At 39.8% G+C, this 18,605-nt stretch overlaps 1 protein-coding gene across 1 annotated transcript in view; it reads left to right on the top strand.

Annotated features, from left to right (window-relative positions):
• The window catches only part of col27a1b (collagen, type XXVII, alpha 1b), a 48,660-nt gene that overhangs the window by 12,084 nt on the left and 17,971 nt on the right, over positions 1 to 18,605 (top strand). The window contains exons 5-22 of the mRNA XM_068760868.1: positions 454 to 507; positions 2,571 to 2,624; positions 2,710 to 2,763; positions 7,714 to 7,758; positions 9,191 to 9,244; positions 10,830 to 10,874; positions 11,770 to 11,823; positions 12,002 to 12,046; positions 13,839 to 13,892; positions 14,977 to 15,021; positions 15,480 to 15,533; positions 15,738 to 15,782; positions 15,927 to 15,980; positions 16,268 to 16,321; positions 17,337 to 17,390; positions 17,518 to 17,571; positions 17,646 to 17,699; positions 17,788 to 17,832. Of these exons, the coding sequence (XP_068616969.1) occupies positions 454 to 507; positions 2,571 to 2,624; positions 2,710 to 2,763; positions 7,714 to 7,758; positions 9,191 to 9,244; positions 10,830 to 10,874; positions 11,770 to 11,823; positions 12,002 to 12,046; positions 13,839 to 13,892; positions 14,977 to 15,021; positions 15,480 to 15,533; positions 15,738 to 15,782; positions 15,927 to 15,980; positions 16,268 to 16,321; positions 17,337 to 17,390; positions 17,518 to 17,571; positions 17,646 to 17,699; positions 17,788 to 17,832 (918 nt within the window). The remainder of the gene's footprint in view (positions 1 to 453; positions 508 to 2,570; positions 2,625 to 2,709; positions 2,764 to 7,713; positions 7,759 to 9,190; positions 9,245 to 10,829; positions 10,875 to 11,769; positions 11,824 to 12,001; positions 12,047 to 13,838; positions 13,893 to 14,976; positions 15,022 to 15,479; positions 15,534 to 15,737; positions 15,783 to 15,926; positions 15,981 to 16,267; positions 16,322 to 17,336; positions 17,391 to 17,517; positions 17,572 to 17,645; positions 17,700 to 17,787; positions 17,833 to 18,605) is intronic.

Raw genomic sequence — 18,605 nt, 5'->3', positions numbered from 1 at the left:
TTCCAAAAAATCCCTCTTTGTAGTTCCCTTGAGTTTATAATCCTCTTACCCAGAGGAAAATTGATTTTCTGCTCCCGTACATCTTCCCGCAGAGCATGACTTGAAGGAGATAGTCCATTTTGATTAAAAAAATCAATAAAAATGTGAAAAGCGATGTGATGGATGAGGTTTCCTTTACTTTACGGGACCCGAGAAAGTAGTGAAAATGTATAGCGATGAGGAAAATCACATCCATATGTCATAACTTGAACAGGCAGGCAGAGAACACACACAGTACATTCCACAGAACATCTACAGGGACCTTGGTGGACCACTGACCTGTCCCATAGCACCAACAGGAAGTGGAGAGGAAACATCTATGTTTACCATACAACATATTCCACCCTGAATGAACCCCAGTGACTCCAACGATCACCTTTGGCCTTCCTAAATGATGCGTGTCTCTGTTTTCAGGGTCCTATTGGTCCACATGGGAACCCTGGTCGTTCCGGACCTTTTGGAGTGAAGGTGATCTGTAAATCAATAATTTAATATTCAATGCTTGGACTGTATAGCGATGCAGATGATAATCTATTGTTCCATCTGTGAAAATATTAACTACACAATCTGTAAATACACTTATAAAAATAATAACAGGACTGTCCTCTGCAATCAACTCTAAACTGATTAGAATATGTGTTTTAATATGTTTTAATTATTCACAACTGCTAGATCCTAGTTGCACTGACTTGGTGATAAAACCTAATTAAACCATATGTGTATAAATCCATTGTTGATAATTGTCCCTAAAATATTCATGTTTGAATTATGAGTTCAGGAAATTATACTGTCTTTTAGAAAATTACTTCAATCAGTAAATGTAGTATATATTTATGTCAACTTAATTAATGTTGGAAGGCAGTGTTGTCTGTGTTCACACTTTACTTAACTCATTCTAGTATTTATCGTCAGGCTGCGGTCCAGCCGACCTGACTTGACAGAGGACCGTTGGCACTGTAATATGTGATTGTATTATCACACAGGACTCTGTAATTAGACCTTGCTGGAATGAAATGGATTGTTCATAGTTCATATCTGTGCTTAATTCATTTAAATGCATTGAATGTCAGCATTTTGCACAGAGTCTAAATATTATGCAGACCTAATTGATACCATACTCTCATGTCACACGAGTGCTGCTGAAGCTTCACAGGCTCAGTTTGACACATTTGCACGTGACCCTCCACCAGCAGTCATTCTGGCGTGGTACAATGCTCTACTATGTAAGGATAATAAGATAAATAAAATATAAACTTTATTGTTCCCTTAGTGGGTACGTTCACTGTCGTAGCAGCTCAAAAAGACACTATAAAAAGAAATGTTGGGAAACATTGATTAAGAACACAGTAGTTATATTGTCCATTGTATTATCTAAACTCTGTACAACTAAAGTGCATGAAAAATATAAGATTAGATTTCCCAGAGCCCCCCCGCTCCCCCACCACCTCAGTGGAGTCTGCAGCCACAGACTGAGCTGGTTCTTTCAATCAGTCTATTGAGCTTGTTTTTTCCCCGTTCAGAATACCCCCCCCCCCCCCCCCCCCCAAACAAACCACTGCGTATGAGACCACCGATGCCACCACATAATTGATTATAATGTTAAAATTATTTATGTTTATGGAATTTGTTTAGAAGATGCTGCCTTGTCTGGATGCAATGATGTGTGCATGATCAACTTTGAACTTTAGATGACTACTGTTTGACTGTACTTGTACTGCTCTAACATTCTATCTAATAAATATATTCATCATCACAGTTTAACTGAAAACCTTGCAGGAATACTTCGTTCATGTAGGTTTGAAGCTCCAACTCATTTCTGGCTCCACTAAGAAATCAGTCTCCCTTGCCACACATGCCAAATCATGCCTGAAGCAAACATGTTAAATCGGCTGATGCAGTGTGAGTAGGAACTTACAATAGTATTCAACATATGAAGCGATGGAAAAATAAGCCCCCACAATCTTTTAAAAAAGAAGAAGAAGAATTGGATTCAAGACAGCATCATAGTAAGTAGCGGATCGCTCTCAACACTTTAGTTCATCGAAAATGTGTCAGTTGACAGTGGTCGTTTGATTAAGGTCCAGCAGACTCAGTGCTGTGACAGTTTCTTTTGTTCTTCATACAATAAGCACTAATGCAGTAAATTATCTCTTTTTCCATGGGCCTCTTACTTTCTAATAGCGTAGATAACTTGGCCACTCTTCCACCGGCTTGTCTGGTCGACACAGAATGCACTGACTGGACTCCCACTGCCCGAAAAAGGAGAAGAATGTTCACGATCTCTCCCCCCATCACTTCTTGGTGTAAACCAAGTCACTGGAGGGCATAAATGGACTGCACCTTTGTGTAAATACAACATCCAGACTCGCCAATAAGTGGTCTGAGCTCATTACTCTTTGATAGTGTAAATGCAAACAGCAAACTCCTCTGCCACCTGTGAAGTGGCAACACACAAAATGCGAAGTGGCTGCTGGTGCAGACGGAGACAGGTTATGTCTGGTGGTGTGAAGGCGTCTCTTCTCTTCTTCTAGGGACACAAAGGAGATCCTGGACTGTCCCCTGGTGAAGCTTCAAAAGGAAAAAAAGTAGGCGTACTGACATCTTTCCTTACTATTTGCACACTGTCCAAGAAATTATACTAATATAATGACATCTCTGTCCTTTTTACAGGGAGAGCCTGGTGCCGTCGGCCCTCCTGGACAGATTGGCCAAGGTGGACCAAAGGTAGAAAGTCTGATTTGTCTCATGAACTCAACATCTCTCTGTTTCTGTGTATAGAAACGTGCAAAGACATAAATATGACACCCTGAATGAATGAGTGACTGACAGAGTTCTGCAGAGTTAGGATCACTCACAAATTCTGGCTGATATGAATTTCCTTGGAGGGGGAATCTGTGAAATCCCCTCTCCCCCTGAGAAACGTCAATGATGGAGCTGTTGGATGGAGAGAAGCTGTTAGGATTCAGACACGAAGGAGCACACCTGCATTCTCCTTTCCCTGTGGGTTAAGCACCAAAGTCCTGCATATCTGGGTTGTTACATCATCAGAGTCCACAGTCCTGAAGACAGCTGAGGAGAGCTGAAGTTTACTGAGTGAAACACAAGACTTACATGTTCCCTCTAAATGCATGTTATGTCATTGACTCTCCAGAGAGTTGTTCTAAAAAGTAGGGAAAGTTATTAATGTGAATTTTGTTATCTGGCCCGGTTCTGGATTGTTATTCTAAATCGTCTGAGTGCTTCACATGCCACGGAGCTGGGTTATCTTGACAGAGAGTGATGGTTAGCAGCAGAACATATTCTTTCTGGCCTTGTGTATTTTACCCTTGGACTTTTTCCTGACACTGTTAGTACCGGTACCCTGTAGCCTGCTGTACTTGGAGTAAGTAACATTCTGCACTGAAAATGACTGATCTGTTATTTCACTTGAGATTGTTTTTATGACTACAATTACTTTAAAAAAGGATATTATTTAAAAAAAACTGCTTTCATTAACAAGATAAAGTTGGCAATATTCTATTTTTTTATTGCCACTGAATGTGATATATATATTCTTTTAAATAGCAGCAATGCAGTATTCCATCTTCCTGTGGCCTCAGCCTTCTGGCACCACATATACTTCATCCATACAAATAGGAGTACTGTAATAGCGCTGTCATTTGCCATAAGGGGGAATGGTGCATTTGTTGGGGACTATCTCAGGAGCAGCTTAACACACATTTTCTGATTTATTGATTGCTTACAGTAGAATGAACTGATTCAGAATCAGCTATATTTCTCTTTTTTTTTGAAGGAATGTGTATTGCACTGTTTGTAGTTTCGTGCCAGTCAGCAGGATGAGCTGAATGATTGCTCACTATCTGTAGTGATGCCTGATGTCAATTAACAGCAGGCCTGATAACATGTTCTCCAACACCTCTGACTTGTTACCTTCTCAACACTGACTTAAGGACCATTTAATACATACAGTACAAAAAAAAACAACACAAATTCAGCCCCCAGATTCCTTTCTAAGCCGATTGGACGTACCTCAGATGCAACACTTAACACATTGTGGTCGAAGAAAGCGCTTCACAAAACCCAAATGCATCATTTATTAGTTCATCAAGTTGGGAGAGGGTTGGGTAGGTTCATTCATAGCAGGCAAAGTGTAAAATACAAATCAGGAATTAAACTGATAAATGCATTTCATTTCATTTCTCTGCAGGGTAGACGACAATCCTTCTGAATAAAATGACAATAAGGAAGGAGAAATATACAAATGAAATCACCACTGAGCTATATGGCAAACAATACTGCAGCCACATCTGTTTAGACTTGGAGTAACAAATTCATGATAAAAGCTGATGGACATTTGTTTTTCGGGAAACACTTCTTTTAGTCGGCATTCTGCACCTTAATTTGACACCAGAAAGCAAAACATGGACTTGCAGCCAGTTTTATGTTGGTCAAACGCACAAGTTTTTTTGCTGCCTCAAGGCAACATTAAACACCTGACCACACCTCAAGAGCACATACTGCCTTTTAATGTTATGGGTAAGAAAATGACGAATGTGTGGGTCATAATCTAGTGATAAATCTTATGTTGCACGTGTCATTTGGTGCCAGAAAGTAATGGCACATTATAAATGGTAGTCTCTCTCTCTCTCTGTCACGCGCTCTCTCTCTCTCTCTGTCACACAGTTGTATAAGTTAGTTGTAATGTAATTGGACTGTGGTTCCTCCATTCGTTCTAGTAGTGTGGGGGTGGCTTTGCACCATGTGAGTCATGGAACACGGAGTCATGGGGAAAAAGCTGATTTATGAAAAACTGTGATTAATGCTAAATTCTGGATGATTGCTGTTGGCAGAGGTTATGCTAACAGATCACCCTTTTTCCGCTCTTAAATCACCCCAGGTGGGTTTTTGTTTCCTCTGATCTAGCTGGCGTTAACTTGAAACACACATTCATCTACACAGGTAACTGTTGACAGCCATTAAAACTATTTAATTGCAGTGTCAGTCTATATCCAGCTATTATAGTCAAAGCAATCAGCAAGCCTCATCTGAAAGCCACCAGACACTTCATCACTTTCAGCTGTTCTGAACTTGCTTCAATTTTTTTTGGACATATTCCGACACTGTGGGCCAGAAAGTCCTTACATGGTACATTTGTATTCAAATTACACTGAAATTCCATCATCTCTCACAGATGACGACTTGTTCTCCTGCTGTGGTATGAGCAGCTGGTGTAACTATGATCTGCCGCTGCTTTTTTGGACCGTTTTCACTGAGACTTGTGCTCAGTCCTTGGCCTGCTGCCAAAGAAAGCCTTTCACACTGTGGGAAATGTGTAAAGATGTAATGAGGAGGTTGCTTGGGAGGCACCGTAAAAGACAGTTGTCTTTGGATGAATTGTAAAACCGATACCTGCACCGGTGTTCACAACTGTCTGGTCAATCTGGAATAATAGTGAACCGATAACATCTGTGCAATTCCCTCCTGGTCTGTAGGATTGCGTAAAACATTTGCATCCCTTTTTTGTTGCGGCTGAAGTATGACGCTTGCAGAGGTTCTGTTACATGTTCTGGAAGCAGGAGAGAAACTTCTACTGGGGCTTTTTTCTTTTTGGCATTACACGAATGAAAACTGTACTCTTCATAAAAAAGGAGAACTAATTGTGTCAGAGCTCCTGACGTGGTCCACTTTTTGGAGCCCCCATGTACTGTATGGTACTCATGCAGATAGTCATGCATGCTCCGCCTTCACTTTTACTGTACTCTGCTGTACTGGTCTTCCTGGAAAGCTCAGACATTCTTTTGTCTTTTCGTGGCTGCAGTGGTTTGGCGCCAGCAGTAATCTACTCCCAAAAAGCCTATCAGATATTTCCAACTCGAACCACATTGCTGATTATCAGTAGATAAATAGCCAAATTATCAACAATAAGGAGTTTGACAGAGCTGAATGGCATTTAAATGATTCATTGTGGCAATGGGCCAGCATCTGGCTTTCCTCGTTTAACTCCTGACAATGTACCAGAGGGTCAGTCGGTTTCTGTCTCTGTCTGCCTATATTCGTTCATTCAGGCTGTGTTTACAAGGCTTGGTGCTCTAATGGATGTGTTAAGGATCACCTATCGGAGAGTTGTGATATATTTTATGAATTGTCCATTCATGTATTTTCTTGTAGACGAGTCGACCTCAATCGTCTCATCTACAGCCGCTTTGTCTGCCTTGCGGGCCTATCTCAGCTGACTATGGGCGAGAGGCAGGGGGTACACCCCGGACACGTCACCAGTGCATTGCAGGGCCACACAAAAACAGACAACCACTCACGGACATTTTGGAGTGATCATTTAACCTAAGTTGCATGTTTTTGGAGGTGGGAGGAAACCCGAAGAACCCGGAGACAACCCACGCAGAAGCAGGGAGAACATGCAAACGCTGCACAGATAGGAATCGAACCAGGAACCTTCTTGCTGTGAGGCAACATCACTAACCACTGAGGAGCTGCCTGAAAAGTTTCAATAGGGATAATATTGGCTTTTTTTTTTATCACGATAAGATGCCAACCTGCCAGAATGGTTTTACACGACAGCTTCAGGGGCGTTAATGAATGAGTGATTGTATGCATCAGACGGACTGTCATGCATGATATATGAAATCTCAGTGTTAGCTAGACTAACTTCACTGTGTCCTGAATCAGCTTCAACTTCAGAATAAAGTGGTAAATGATTATATAACTTTATTCTCTTGAATCTATCCCTGTTCTTTTAAGGAACATATTAAATTAAATATCTAACGTGTGGTAGAATCACATTGCATTCTTATGTTTAACAGTCTGCCAACTACAATTTAACAACAATTGAACGCTAACCACTTGCTTTTTAGTTTCCAGCGGCAAAGCTTTCCAGCGTCATTGCTGGATACAGATCATTTACTCGTCCTGACGCTGACAGGCCAGAACAGCGGCTGGCTAATGACTTTCCACTTGAGTGAACGGACACAATCTTCCTTCATGACTATCTGTACTATTGTACACCCTGATTGTGAAACGACTTAGACATTGTGCAAACAGCTGGCATGCACATTTGAGACCACAGGTCATTAAGGTGCACATTAATTACCCCTCTGGGTTTCACTTGTTCATTTCTAACTGGTTTATGGGTTTAATTAAAGAAAGATTGGTCTGAATTGTTTTGTCACTTGGCCAAGCAGCTGTGCTGAAACAGTGAATTAAAAGGGCATTTTTTTTGGAAAGAGACTGTAAAAAAAGAGTTTTATTCTGGGTTAAGCAGCCAATGCTGCCGATAAGTGGTCTATTATTTCTCACCTATTAAGTTTCTCTGCCGTGGACCATTCTCAACTCAATCCTCTGGGGTTTACATTTTTTATGTAACATTTTATGAGGAAACAATGTCGAGTCCAGGTTGGAAAACTGTCCAGCATAAATCCAGTCCCTGTGGTGTTCATGTTGATGGAAATGATGTTGAACACAAGGGAATAAACTTTCTGACCATTGATTTGATGATGCTTTTCCAAACACCAACTTACCGGTACTCCATTTCTCCATAGAGCATCATTTCTCTATGGTTTGTACTTGACTATAGGCTTGAAATAGCACGATGCTCCTTGCCTCTGTTTGTTTACTTAAACTTGTGTCCAGAACTCTAACTTATTTTTTCTCTGTCGCCAGGGACAGAAAGGCCATCCAGGTCCCGCTGGTCTTACAGGTGAACCTGTGAGTATGTTAAGTTTAAATAGCAGATTGCCATAAATGTGCAGTTCGGCATGAACTATTATGTGGCGAATATTTTTCTCTGGATGTTTATCATAAGATTTACATTTCATTATGAGACAACCAAAGAACTTTCCTGAACAGAAATAGTGACATTTGAAAGATCCCTGCACCTCTTGGAAGTATTATCACGCTGACTATATCTCTGTGTTGACTCTGTCATTTTATGTTTACTCATCAAATTGGGGAGCTGACAGACACAGTCCCGTAAGACTCACAACATTCATCGCTCTAAAGAGGGGAAGGGGGAGGAAACGACCAAGAAAAAATATTGACACAGACTGATCAGGATGTTAAAAAAAAGAGGTGTGCGAGTGGTGGATGGTGTAAGTTTGGGAGATGAGACATCAGATGCAAGTTGTTCTGGAATGTTGGTGGGATTAGAAGAGAGCTTTTTGGCAGCGCTACAAATGGGCTATTTTGCACACTCCTAGGCCGTTGCTCCTCTTACTCCTTCCCTCTCTTCCTGAGCCCAAATCCTGTGCAGTGTCTTTAAGAAAATGTGCTGCGTCACAATGCAGCGCCAGAAAAAGCGTCTCCCTGTCCGTTGCTGTTTATAGTACACCACAAAACGCATATACAATATTTGTTGCATTGCCCAAACATTTGTTTGTCCTGGCAATTCTAGTGGTTTATCGACATACCGGTATGTAAAACAAATATTTTTCTATGAATCACACTACTCTATTAATTTGAATCCATTCCCCTATTGCCCAACTTGTTTTTCCTGATGTACCCCAAAGCATTTCTTTATCTGCATAATTCATGCCAGAGGCTACTGATATTTCAAAGCCTCTCTGAGTCTATTGGCATGATACTCCCACCAACTGTCAATCATGGGAGCGATTCGAGTGCTTTGCATTCACAGTGTCCTCTCCTTGTGCTCATGTTGTTGCTGCTCTCAGACAGTTAGAAGAGATCTGTTCAGTTCTGCTGCAAAATGCACTACTGTTACACTGACTTATCTTAGTAGCCATTTGCAGTGTTTCTCATAGCATTTCTAATGACACATAATGAATTCAGTCGCTTGCATTGCATTAATTATCTGCTTTTTCATGGAAAGAGAAAATATAACAACACAATTGTCACCAATGTTTCACAAATGAGTTTTTATGAGCAGCCTGTCACTGTCTTCTGTTTATTGACACAGAGGAGGTCTTGATTGAAAAATTAATAGATTTAAATTATTTTACAAGACTAGCCGACTGGTGTTTATCATGCCGTAAATGAAGGTTCTTTTTTGCTATCTTTCTTCTTTCTATTGCAGTGTCAATCAGGCCTCTCCATCCTCCAGCCCTTCTTTCCTTCCTTTTCCCTCTTTTTAGACTCTTGCCCTCCTCCAGTGCTGATTTCTCCTCTTCCTTTCTCTCCTCAGGGTGAATGGGGAGATGATGGAAGCCCTGGTGCCAAAGGCTATCCTGGCAGGCAGGTGCAGTAAATCTAATGTTGCAGTGCTGGCTGAGCAGACACACACACACACACACACACACACACACCATAAAGAAATTATAGTAAGAAAAGACGACAATCTGATTTGTGAATTTGGCTTTTTTTGTTAACTTTTTTTTAAAATTGAGTCATTGTTTTTCATTACGATCAGGATGACGAATAAAAGGGGACTTTAGGAGAAAACACTAAATCACTGTGTGTTTGCCTCCAGTCAATGAATTATAAAAAGTTAGTAGAGCTAAATGAAGCATATATTTATTCACCTAAGATGTTGGAAAAATTGCAGCTGTGTAGTATTTAATGCAAACTCTTTAAGGCGTTATTCCTGATCTTCAGTACTAAAAAGGTGTTTCTAAAGTCAATACTGTTAACCTGGCTCTGTAAAGTATTTAAAGCGCCATTAGAATGACTTATTCTGTTGTATTTAATATTCTCGTCATGCACTCTCACTTCCCCTGAAAGCTACAGGGCAGACACACATGATTTCCTTATAGTAAAGCATTTTAACTTCTTATTCTGTAATAACCCATGAACTACCCGCTGAGTGATGTACCTAACTGAAATGTTTACAATAAAATTCAAATTATGGGAGGGACTCAGAATCCCTGTATGTTCTCTGTTAAGATAATGTATGTCGATAAAACACCCCAGGTCGTTAGTGCATACCGGTAATAAAAAGTTAGTAGAAGCTGAATGAAGCGTACATTGACCCTAGAAAGAGCCACAAACAGCTGCAAGCGGTTGAGATGCACCTGTGGTGGAATTTCAGCAATGCATGCCTCCGGCTGAGAGAGGAAATAAAGTGTCACAAGGTTTCAATAGTAAGAAAGACTCTGAGGAAAACGAGGGTAATAAAAGTGTGACAAATGCCACAGCCCAGCAGGAACAAATAACCTTCCTTGGCCTTTTCTAAAATGTGAGTTTTGTGGTTTGCCACACTTCTAGAATTCCTAGAACTATGAATATAATTTAATTTAAGAAGTGAAAGCTTTCTGTACATTTTAAATTAATTGTTCAGGGCATTAAGTAAACTTAAACTCCATTAGAAGCTTGCAGCTTCTGAATGTTTCAGATAGCGTCGGGTGTCAGTGTCTGCTGCCGTGCCCCAGAGCGCTTGCAATGTCTGCACTCAAACACTTTCATCACTGAGTGTGGTTTGATGAATTAGCACCCCGTGCTATCTGTGGGCTGCAAATCTTCATGTTGGTTTATATCAAGGCATTGCACTTTGCTTTGGGGCGTTCTCCCAGGCTGAGTGCTCATCTTTATAGCTATAGGGGGATATTTTCTGCTCTGATGGATTTTCTGGCAGTGTGAGAAATTGATGTGAGTGCTGCTTAAGTATTAAAACAGCCAAAGGGCTAATTGCAATGTTAAAAGTATTCCCAAATTTGGTTGAATTCTATGTTTTTTCATCATGGAGTGATTGTTTTTAAATTATGTATATCCTATAACATGACATCTTCATCCTCGCTTTCATAATTTAGTGTTCTCGCACCAACACGAATGAAGTGCTGCAATTGTTCATGACTAGAGACAAATGGTTTGTCCTCTTTTACATTCAGGGTTTACCTGGGCCTGTAGGGAACATGGGGCAAAAAGGAGTCAGGGTAAGTAGAATACTTAGAATATTGCAGGTATGTTTTATTAAATGTAAACTCTGACAAATAATATTCCTGATAACAAAAATTGGTATTTAATGTAAATACTGTGTGCCTTGCTATGTAAAGTATTTAAAACACATTATAATGACTTATTCTGTTTGCCATTATTCAATGCCTCCCCAGAATGCCTCACGGGTGAGAATCATTACTCATTTCTATACTGCAAGGCTTTTTAACTTCCATTTTGTTTAATATCCCGTGAAATACCCACTAAGTGATTTACTGAAGCAGAGTGTGTGCACATTAAAAGGCCAATGTCATAAGCTCCACTCGTCTTGATTTGCTAACGCAGTGAAAATAACGGCAGCTGGTGTTATTCATTTATTTAAAGCACTTTGGGGAGCGGTCTCCTTTTGCTCCTTTCGGTTCTTGTTAACAGTAGCCAAATATTATAAAACTATGATATCCTACTGTCAAGCATAACCACGACTTATGTTGGCATCCCATTAAATGCCATTGTCATTTCTACCTCTGTCCTTTTTGCCGTGTTTTTCTCCTCTTCCACCGAGTAGGCTTGACCTGAAAGATCTTCTGAGATCCCTGATGTGAGGGTATGTGCCCTTGGACTACATCGTGGAAGCCAGCACCATGCAGTCCATGGGCATATACACTTGCCTCAAGGCTTGATTCTTCAAGAACAATTCACCACAGCTGTGAGCCTGTGGTGCTGTTAACAGATTAAACCATGACAGAGATTTTAAGACATGATAACTCTGTTAGCATCCAACATTTTTTTTTTATGTTGATTTTCCCAAAGTCTCACCGTTTGTCTGCCTTGTTATCTTTTCTGTTGATCTTTGTTTGGCCATTTCTCATCTCTATCCATCATGAATCTCTTAAGGGTCACATTGGCCTGCCTGGACTTTATGGCTATCTTGGTGCTGATGGCGACAGAGTGAGTATTACGTTTTGTAGGAGTAAATGCCCACTTATATTATATGACAATGAATCAGAAGTAGATGAAGTAGATATTATTTTTCTGTTGTGTTAGAGCTGCAAGAGTAGACTCTATTTTACATGATACATTTTTATCTCTCCTTTAGATACTTATCCATGTATCTCTCTGCTTTCAGGGAATTCCTGGCGTCCATGGGGAGAAGGGCAAGATGGGTAGGCCGGTAAAGTTTTCTCTCAACACACTTCTCAGAAAACATCTTTTTATTTATTTTTTGCTATGGGTCCTTCTGTCTTCTTGTATGGACTCTTACTGTCCTGCTGAGCCTCTGTAAAGTATAGAAAAACCTAATTACAGGACCTCTGGTTCAGTGGGAAGCTCTTCCAAGTGACACTCATAAATCCGCAAAGAAAGGTTGTTGTAGCCTCCTCTCGTCAATAGTGATGCGTAGCACAGGGATTGTTATAGGAGAATAAGATGGATATACATCCAAAACAGTGTAAGCAGATGTTTATTCAACATTTCTGTGTCTTCAGATCACATTTCCTTTTTCTAAATTCAGACATTCCTGGGATCTCACTGAAATTGATGGCTCCTCAACTATAATGCTTATATAATTAATTTCCTCTGGCTGAGGTTGTTTGGATACCATTGTATTGTGTTAGCATTAGCCTGATATGATGATCACATGTGTCCATTGAGGACTTGGCTCGACAGAGTCTCTGCCCACAAATCAGAGCTCTATTGTCATTGATGCCTCGAGTACACTTCCTATCCTTCCGGTTTTACATGGAAAGTGCTAAAACTGCACATAAACACTCGTATAAATCAGATATTTTTCCAGGGCTAGTTTGATTGTACAGCCTATTTGTGTATTATTATGCAATAATGTTCTGTGGCTAAGAATGGGTTTGGAAACTATATTCACAATAGCAAAATCATGAGTAAGCCATATTGTCTCCTCTGTGGTGAAATGTGAGACCCTTCACTTTATAAGTTTTTTTCCTGTCCTGAATCAGCAGTAAAGTAAGAAAAAAAAAACTTAAGAAGACATGCAAGGAGGAGGAATGTGTGCTTGCAAATGTTCCTTTGTGCAGATCTCTGAAAAACCATGCTCTCTGTTGGATAGATACGATATTAAAAATCATTTTCTGTCCTTCCTTTACATTTCATGCTGGCTATTATGGAATCCATTTTTTGCATAATGTCCTTGCTCAGTAGTCTGCCACACAAATAATGCTATCCTCGTTATCTCTTAAGGTCTTCTTGCTGCATTCGACCTTTTCCTCTCCCTGACAGAAAAAGAAAGAGTTCTCATTTGTTTGTTTAACCAAAGTGTTTGCATTCTGAAGGCAAGTGCTGAAACATCACGTTTGTTGATTGCATGTTGACCTTGGAGCAGTGACAGGCCCACGTTGTTCGCGTGGCCTTGTGTCTGCATCACGTCTATTGTTCTGCCTCTATAATGGATTTAGGAGAGCCAGGCATAAAGAGTGGACACAGTCAGCAGTTCTGTGGCCAACAGCTTTATTCAGCCTGGGGATTTGGTTTGGATTGGTTTGCAGGATACTGAGTCCGTCCTGCCAGCATATGCACACACACGCACACACATACACACACACACACACACACAGAGACACACACAGACAGTTGGTCACTTGAAAACACAAGGGCCGTGGAATTTCCGGATGGCCTCCCAAGAATCAAGTGGTAGGTCTGCATGTGATGGGTTTTACTTTGCGTGATTTAACAAACATCTTTTTTGAGAAACATTTTAAGTGATGTCAGGATAGAGATTTTCATATGATGGACAGATTGTAAAATTCCTGCAGACCATATGCAATATCTATAACATTGAAATCTGCTTGACTCTCTTGATCCCCTGTGTTCAGTGTTGTGCCTCTGACAAACATCATACATCAGTACATTCAACATCAAATGGGCATTTTAACTGTGGAAACACTCACTTCTCCCCGATCTTGTTGCATGACTATCCTGCTTCCTTGTGTGCTCAGGGTTTCCCTGGTGACTTTGGAGAGAGGGGACCTCCTGGCCCAGATGGGAACCCTGTAAGTTAAATGATGTAAATGCAAGCACCCTGTACTCCAATGAAGACAAATGATACCAGACAGCAAATAACATCAGTTAATAGGGCTATCCTAACTTCCAGACAATGAAAAGCGTCACTTAATTTAATTTGCATAATTAAATCTGTTTGTATGAAATGAAATGAAAATGCTTTTATTTGACTCAAAAGCTATTCCTTTTAGCTTTTGATATTTGCAGTCTCGAACCAACATTTCTGATTTAAAATTGTAAAAAGATTTCTCTAGCATTTGCCTTTAAACCCCAAATGGTACTGTGGTGTTTGATTTTGCTGTTAAATGATCCAAGATGTTGACACTAATAGATAATAAAAACAGATAAATATTTGGTGGCCCTACAGGCTCATTTAATTTTGCCCTAATAGGAGAATAAGAGCCAATAAATTATATTATGAATAAAATATAAAACAGTGGGAAATGAGACAGAGTTGAGACACACATTTTGTGTGTCACAGCGATGAGTTTCTTCAATAAAATACACGTGGTAGGAGTTGATGAGACTTTCATGCTAATTTTGTCACCTTTGTGTTAGATTATTTAAATAAAATTAAAATCCACAGCTTATTTATCATTTTATTTGCGTGTAAGATGGATTTTTAAACAAGCATACATGTATTCCAGTAACTCGATCTCACGGCGTAGTCACTACTGCTATGATGCCATCAGCAGTTCCACCTCATTTCTTGTAGGAGTTTGACCCTTACTGCTCATGATTGATCGGCCTAGTATCACATTATGATTGGCTGACCTCAAAAGAGCCTCCAGGCCTAATTCACCCTGTCTCCCAAGGGAAGCGGGGGAGATGCTCTATCTCGCTGAATTGATCCTCTTTCATTCGTAGAGAAGGAGAGGGGGCGACAGGAAGGCCACACTGAGCTGTCTTTTATCTAGTTCTGCACTTGGCTTGGAGAGGATGTAGACATAGTGTGTGGCTGAGGGGTAAATCATTTAGACAACACGCCTGTGTGTGTGTATCAAGTGCCAAGCTCAAATGAATGGAGGAACACATTCTGTATGCTTACATTTATCTTTATCTTTGTTGTCACAGGGTGAACTGGGACCTCCCGGCCCATTTGGCGTCCCCGGTCATATTGTGAGTGTTGTTGTATGCGTCTCACTGTATTCATTACTTTATACTGTATATATACTTTTATAGCTTGTATGTTCCTTCCTCTTGGTTCAACATCTTTTTCTTGACATTAATTCAAGCAGGAAGTAAATATTTTTTTCAGTGCCAATCAAAAGTGCCATGTCTGACATCAGGTGTTGCTTCATCCTGCTCATCGTGTGTTCTCTGCTCAGATACAGTAGATCTTGATCCATGAAAAGTTTGTAAACTTTTCTTTAAAGTAAAGTTCAGTCTCCCTTTTTTTTACGTTGTTTCCAAGGCTTGCATCAGCACAAATATTAACTTTTTTTCCAGATCATTGTCTTGTTGTGTTTATAAGGAATTAGAGCAGTTGTAAATGAAATATAGCCACTGACATAATGTTGAAATCTATTTATCATTGAAGGTTTTGGGGGTTTCTCTTCTTCTTCTATTGATTGCAGGGAAACATGGGACCTGTTGGTATTATGGGTTTACCAGGTACATCAGGAATCAAGGTGAACGATGTGGCTTTTCTCTTTTTCTCCAGTATATATAAATAGGGTTGAAAAACAGTAGTAATAAGCCTTAGCCAGTGTCTTCATCTTAATTCGAGCAGAAATGTGATTGCGCCTAGTATTCGGTTATTTCAAACCATAAATGTGTGATCACAGTGAACAGAGGAAGACTGATCATTAATCATATGTTATTTTGCTTGCCAGGGAGTACCTGGGAACCCAGGGGAGCCAGGACTGAAAGGTGATCAGGTGATCTGCAAATGCCCATTTTCATTCTAATATAGCACAAACATATCCTATAATCTATAATTCAGTTCACTGATCACATCTTTAGAGCATGTTGATTGAATATGTAGAGGAATATGTATTTGATGTTTCTCTGTGGTTTCTCAGGAGGATGTTGGATTACCTGGAGAGCCAGGGCAGGATGGATTCCAAGGAGACAAGGTAGTGCATGTTTGTTCGTGCATCATTAGTGGAGTAGGTTGTCCACAAATAAGAAGACAGGATTTTTCCTGTGTCAAAGTTGAACCCATATTGTTTTTGATAATCAGACAAGTGCATCACTTAAGACGTTATGGAAAGACCCTTTTCTGTCGTCAAATGCCGTAAAAAAGTGCGCCTCATTTACAGCTGCTTCTGTTCCTGTCACTGAAATGCAACTGTTTGCTTCTGTATTGAAATAAAATAAATGAAAATTAACACTGACACTTGTCTGGACTTTTGTGTTCAAGGGTATCCGTGGCTTGCCTGGACCGACGGGTCCTCTGGGAAAACCTGGACCGCAGGTATTTCCTGTCCTCTCTTCAAACAACAGTAGCAAAAGGCAAAAATTCAAAGCATAATCTGTTGATTAGCAAAACATCCATTGTTGACAAGGTTTGCTGATAATGCTGCGGGGGTGTTGATAATAATGCTTCACTCTTGTTGTGCTGCCATCCTTCTTATCCCTTTCAATTTAATTCATTTATTTGATTTAAATTATAGTAAAAATATTGTAACCTCTTAAACAGATCAGATTCTTTACTGCTTTGGATGCTTGTATCTCGTTGATCATAGCAACACACCCTCTCTAATATATTCTGTAAAGGCTCTTTCCATGTTTTCCATGGTTTCCTGAATTTCTAAAAGCATATTTGGTTTATAGCTCTGGACAAATCTTTGGATGCCCTCAGGAAGAAATGCTGCTGGCTGATGTTGTGGCAATCTGGGGACATACAAAAGTTAACTTCTTCACATACTCACGCTTGTAGGAGAACCTGGTCTACAATATGCATGCTAATAGAGCTAGGGCATAAACATCCCTTCTGGGTGCTTACCTACAACAGTTAGCATTTGTGTGACTTTAAATGTCCTCAATATTTTCAGTGCGCCATGATGTGCGATGAAACTTCCATGAAAAATTGGCACTGCGAGATTGGAATGAATCGATTATTCCAGCCAGTTTTTGCAGCAAAAATGTGGAACTTTATCTGGTACCAGCTTCTAAAATGTAAAGAATGGCTGTTTTGGAAAATAATATGAAATAATTCAATTTTGTGCTCCCAGAAGTTGTATCATTGCATTCATCATTGTAAATGAACATTAAGAAAATGGGTTTTCCATTAAACTGTTCACTGTATGTGACCTAGAAATATATGTATATTTGGTGTCATTTCAAGTTACATTGTTGTTATTGGAATATATCACATGATTTTCCCTGCAGAAACCAATTCATTAATTTTGTTTATGGTGTTGTCATTGTTTTGTTATTGTGAGGCTTCTGATCACAGTCTTAATATGAGTATTTGTGATTTTTCTCAGGGTAAACCTGGTGAAAAAGGCCTAGATGGTTTAAATGGACCTCTTGGCCCAGAGGTAGGACATATTTTGACTAGATTCACAGCATGTTTTAATTCTCTCACTGTAGCGTGTTATTTAGTACGATACTGTGCACATAAAGTATGATCATGTGGAGTTCTAAGGTTGTGGTTAATTTGCACAGGGATTTCCAGGAGACATTGGTCAACCAGGACAAAATGGCCCTGAAGGATACAAGGTTAGCAGAGTGACCTGAACACATAAGGTTGGATTAAAAAAATGGAAACTTTATTCTTAGTGTTCCATCAACAGGGAAAACAAGGGACGAAAGGTCTGCCAGGTCAAAGAGGGACATCTGGACTTCAGGTGAGGTCAACTTTAAGAACTATAAACATAAAATCATAGATGTCAACTAATTCCCTCACCATGACTGGCTTTGTTTTGTTTTTGTCAGGGTGATCAGGGACGAGTTGGACCAGCTGGACCTCCAGGACTCGAGGTGAGTGCTGATTGGATGAGTCCTGTAAATAAAGACCACTTGGAAAACACAACACACTTTTTGAGGATTCACACACAACACCACCACATTTGAAACACGTACACCATGTGTTTCTGCCCAAATTTTCTGTTTCTGACCAGTTGGTCCTTTGACGAACTAAGGACTGCCTCTTGTACACAGCATACTCATATTACCAGGTTGTACAGCAAATTCTCTTTTGTTAATCATAAATAAACATAACGAAATAAAATGTATCGTTGCATCGGATTTGTCCAACACAAAATGAAGATGCAGAAAAAGGAGTATTTTTAGTTAAACCCTTGAAGTAATTCTTTATAATAATATATTAATTAAACTAATATTATATTTAGGGAATCAAAAAGTGAAAAATAATGTTACCAAAATAAGGAATACTTTGAAACAACTAAACAAGCCCCTTTGGTGTCTTTATTTTTTGTTTTTTCCTTTATATATGTTTCAGTTAATAGGTTTTGGACAGAAGCATGAAGAGGCCTTTCTAGACTAACTATATGACAGGAAGTACGTAGGATGGATATACTGTTTTACACTGATAAAAGTTTCAAATGGACCTCATTCAAAAAACAGTTTGTTTCAAGTGATCCAAGGATAAACAAAAGCGAGGCCCTTTCCGATTTTGTGACGCTGTCGCCAGTCTGCCATCCTCACAGGCCATTACTGAAACCAAACAAATGACTTTTGTGAGTAATAAGAAGCCTTTGATGGTGCAACAGACTCTACATTTAATAGATCTT

The sequence above is a fragment of the Brachionichthys hirsutus genome, chromosome 4 (assembly GCF_040956055.1).
Source record: "Brachionichthys hirsutus isolate HB-005 chromosome 4, CSIRO-AGI_Bhir_v1, whole genome shotgun sequence".
NCBI lineage: Eukaryota > Metazoa > Chordata > Actinopteri > Lophiiformes > Brachionichthyidae > Brachionichthys > Brachionichthys hirsutus.
This window is presented reverse-complemented; position numbering and strand designations above follow the sequence as displayed.